Source organism: Papio anubis, chromosome X (genome assembly GCF_008728515.1).
Source record: "Papio anubis isolate 15944 chromosome X, Panubis1.0, whole genome shotgun sequence".
NCBI lineage: Eukaryota > Metazoa > Chordata > Mammalia > Primates > Cercopithecidae > Papio > Papio anubis.
Window position 1 is genome coordinate 77,215,604 of NC_044996.1, and position 3,713 is coordinate 77,219,316.

Here is a 3,713-nt window from a genome sequence, read left to right on the forward strand (position 1 = left end):
GATGCTTTAACGAGTCTGTAAAATAATTCTCATCGTTAGCGTCCTCCTCCTCCTCCTCCCTTCCTCCACCTTCTGCTCCTCCTCTTCCTCTCTGAATCCTCTACCACCTGATAGCATGGTGCTTTATGCCCCACAGAAAAACTTCAAGTGGAGGGAGCATCACTGAACGCTCCTCATCCCTTGACCCTTTTGCTGTATCTGTTACTCCCTTTCTTGAATTCTCTTCTCTAACAAGTTCAAGTTCAGCAGCAACCACTTCAACCAGCCTAGCCTGCCCTTCAGAGGTGAGGGGGAGGGAATGAGAGGCAAGGCAAGGAAGACAGGGAATGGGGCGTGGCCACTACGATGCAAAGCCTGACTGCGCCTGCGTAGGCTGCGGCAAAATAACGTTCTGAGGCTTGCAGTCGTTGCTGGCCAGCGCTTGTGTAGAAAGATCGCTTTTCACACCAGATATCACTTTTGATCCTTCCAGCTCCAGGGTCTCGGGCTTCAGCTTTGTGCCGAGGCACCAACACTGCTACGGTCCTCTCTCCGACTGATCGCTGATCTCACCCTTCCCCCTCCTGTCTCCTGGAACCATGTCTCTGGTAAGCCAGAATGCACGCCGCTGTAACGCAGAGATCACTGCAGATTACAGCGACGGCAGAGGTGAAATACAAGCTACTAACGCCTCCGGGCCCCCCACCCCCATGCTAGTCGTTGATGTCCCCCAGTGCCCTCAGGCACCAATCAACCCTCAGTGTGTCAACACTTGCCAGGCCGTTCAGGACACGAATGACCTGGAAGTCCTGATCGACGAGCAGTCCAGACGTTTGGGGGCGCTCAGGGTCCACGACCCTCTAGAAGACAGGTCGATTGCTTTGGTGAATTTCATGAGAATGAAAAGCCAGAAGGAGGGGTCTATTCAGCAGTCCGAGATGCTGGAGTTTCTCAGAGAGTACTCAGATCAGTTCCCTGAGATCCTCAGACGAGCCTCAGCTCACCTGGACCGGGTCTTTGGGTTGAACCTGAGAGTTATTGATCCACAGGCTGACACATACAATTTAGTCAGCAAACGGGGTTCCCAGATCACCGATAGGATAGTGGAGTCCTTGGATATGCCAAAAGCAAGTCTCCTGGCCCTAGTCCTAGGCCACATCCTCTTGAATGGGAACCGAGCAAGAGAGGCATCCATTTGGGACCTGCTGCTAAAAGTTGATATGTGGGATAAGCCTCAGAGGATCAATAACCTCTTTGGGAACACAAGGAACCTCCTCACCACTGACTTTGTGCGCATGCGATTCTTGGAGTACTGGCCGGTGTATGGCACTAATCCCCTTGAATTTGAGTTCTTGTGGGGCTCTAGAGCCCATAGTGAAATCACAAAGATGGAAGCCCTGAAGTTTGTGTCAGATGCCCATGATGAAGAACCCCAGAGCTGGCCAGAAGAATATAACAAGGCCCTGGAAGCTGACAAAACCAAAGAAAGAAGCCTGACTGCTGGCTTAGAGTTCTGGTCGGAGGACACTATGAATGATAAGGCAAATGATTTGGTCCAGTTGGCTATTAGTGTCTCTGAGGAGTTGCTGCCTATACATCAGGATGAGCTATTGGCTCACACTGGCAAAGAATTTGAGGATGTGTTCCCAAATATCCTCAATAGAGCTACTCTAATTCTTGATATGTTCTATGGGTTGTCTCTGATTGAGGTTGATACCAGTGAGCACATCTACCTCCTTGTCCAGCAACCAGAATCAGAGGAAGAGCAAGTGATGCTAGAGAGCCTGGGGAGACCCACTCAAGAATATGTAATGCCAATCCTAGGTTTGATATTCTTGATGGGCAACCGTGTCAAAGAGGCCAATGTCTGGAACTTGCTTCGAAGATTTAGTGTGGATGTAGGGAGAAAGCATGCCATCACCTGTAAGCTTATGAGACAGCGCTATCTGGAATGCAGGCCACTGTCCTACTCTAACCCAGTTGAATATGAGCTTCTATGGGGTCCTCGAGCTCACCGTGAAACCACCAAAATGAAAGTCTTGGAGTACATGGCCAGGCTCTACAGAAAGCGACCACAGGACTGGCCAGAACAATATAGGGAGGCTGTGGAAGATGAGGAGGCCAGAGCCAAATCTGAGGCAACTACCATGTTCTTCCTTGGTCCCATGTGAAGTCTAGGGAATATGTATCACTTCAGCTGAGTGGCATCCGTTAAAGATGCCTTGGTAAAATTGGCATTGGGGCTCTAAATTAGAATCTGGGGAGGGATTGGGTGGGAAGTACACATTGTGCTGACTGTCTGTGTTCCAATTCTAGTAGTATTTCCTTCCTTTTAATATACCCTTGAATTAGGTTAATGATCAATATTTATAAATGGAATTTTTCATTTGCCATCCCTGTCTTGTTTCAGTATAAAAGTTCAGATATCTCTGTAAAATGTATTGATAATATTTACATCTTTGAAATAATCAGTAAAATGGTCTGGTACAGGAGTTAAATAACAATAACACACACACACACAAACACAAAACCACTGATCTGTGATTGCTTTCCTTTTGTGTCTACTGTCGTATACATATATACAACTATATATATAATATATATAACTATATATAATATATATATAACTATATATATAATATATATAACTATATATAATATATATATAACTATATATAGTTATATACATATATACAACTCTCTCCATATATATATATATATATACATATAACTGTCATTTACCTGTATTTGCAATAAAAGCATAATGAATTAGACACCATGCTTATGCATTCATTTATTCTATAAGCATTTATTAAGCACCTGCCATGCTCTGAGAACAGTGCTGTGTGCTGGGAATATAAGAGTGAAGAAGACCCAGCTGGGCTCCAGGGCTTAAGGGGGAGGGCTCATGGAAGTAAACCAGCAATTATATTATGCTATGGAAAGTTGCATAATAGGCATAAGCTCAGAGTTCTATGAGAGTCCACAGGAATAACTCCTGATTTTAAGTGCTGGGAAGGATAGTGGGAAGGTGATGGCATCTAAGAAAGTCTGGGGAAGGTGCAGAGGTGTCAAGCCTGGATGAGTGGGAAATTAGTCAGGAATAGTGGTGGGGAGGATGAAGTGGTATGGAGGGCTGGGGACAAGATGTGCTTAAGTGACATCTATTGTAAGATCTGAGGTTGGGGAGAGGAAGTGAAGGACTGCTAGTGAAGACAGAGGCAGTGTGTAAAGCACCTATGAAGAATTTGAAATAGCTCAGAAAGACAATGACTTTAAGGGAGGAGTAGGAGAAATAAGTCTGTGGCAGAGGTAACAAGGGCCCATATCCTCAGAGTGACTCTTGAGAGCCAACAATGGCCTTGCACCTTCAGTCAGACTGAACAATATACCTGGAGGAACTCTGCAGGGGATCCTCTGCCAATGCAGTTTATTTCAGCACCCAAGCTGTTGAGTGTTCGCATTTAGGCTCTCTTCATTCTGATCCCCCTTACCGCTTCTAACCTGGCTCATAGCTCCCCATAAGCGTTCCCTAGAGAGTCAGCAGGTAACAATTTCTGAGAGGGAGCCCTGGTATAAGGATGAGCGTCATATGGAAAATCACTTATTACAGAGTGGGGGCTGCTGCCTACCGGTAGCGTAGGATCTATGTCTTCATTTCCTTGCACACGCCAGCTTTCTGCCTTTTTCATCCATCTGATCACCGGTGGCTACTCCCATCTGCTACCTCCTAT

The 3,713-nt window shown here is 46.0% G+C and overlaps 1 protein-coding gene across 1 annotated transcript; it reads left to right on the forward strand.

Moving 5' to 3' along the window:
* The first annotated feature begins 372 nt into the window (after positions 1–372).
* Positions 373–2,611, forward strand: MAGEE2 (MAGE family member E2). The gene has a single exon (XM_009197827.4). The coding sequence runs from the start codon at positions 579–581 to the stop codon at positions 2,148–2,150; it is 1,572 nt and encodes a 523-aa protein (XP_009196091.2). The 5' UTR covers positions 373–578; the 3' UTR covers positions 2,151–2,611.
* Positions 2,612–3,713: the final 1,102 nt, after the last annotated feature.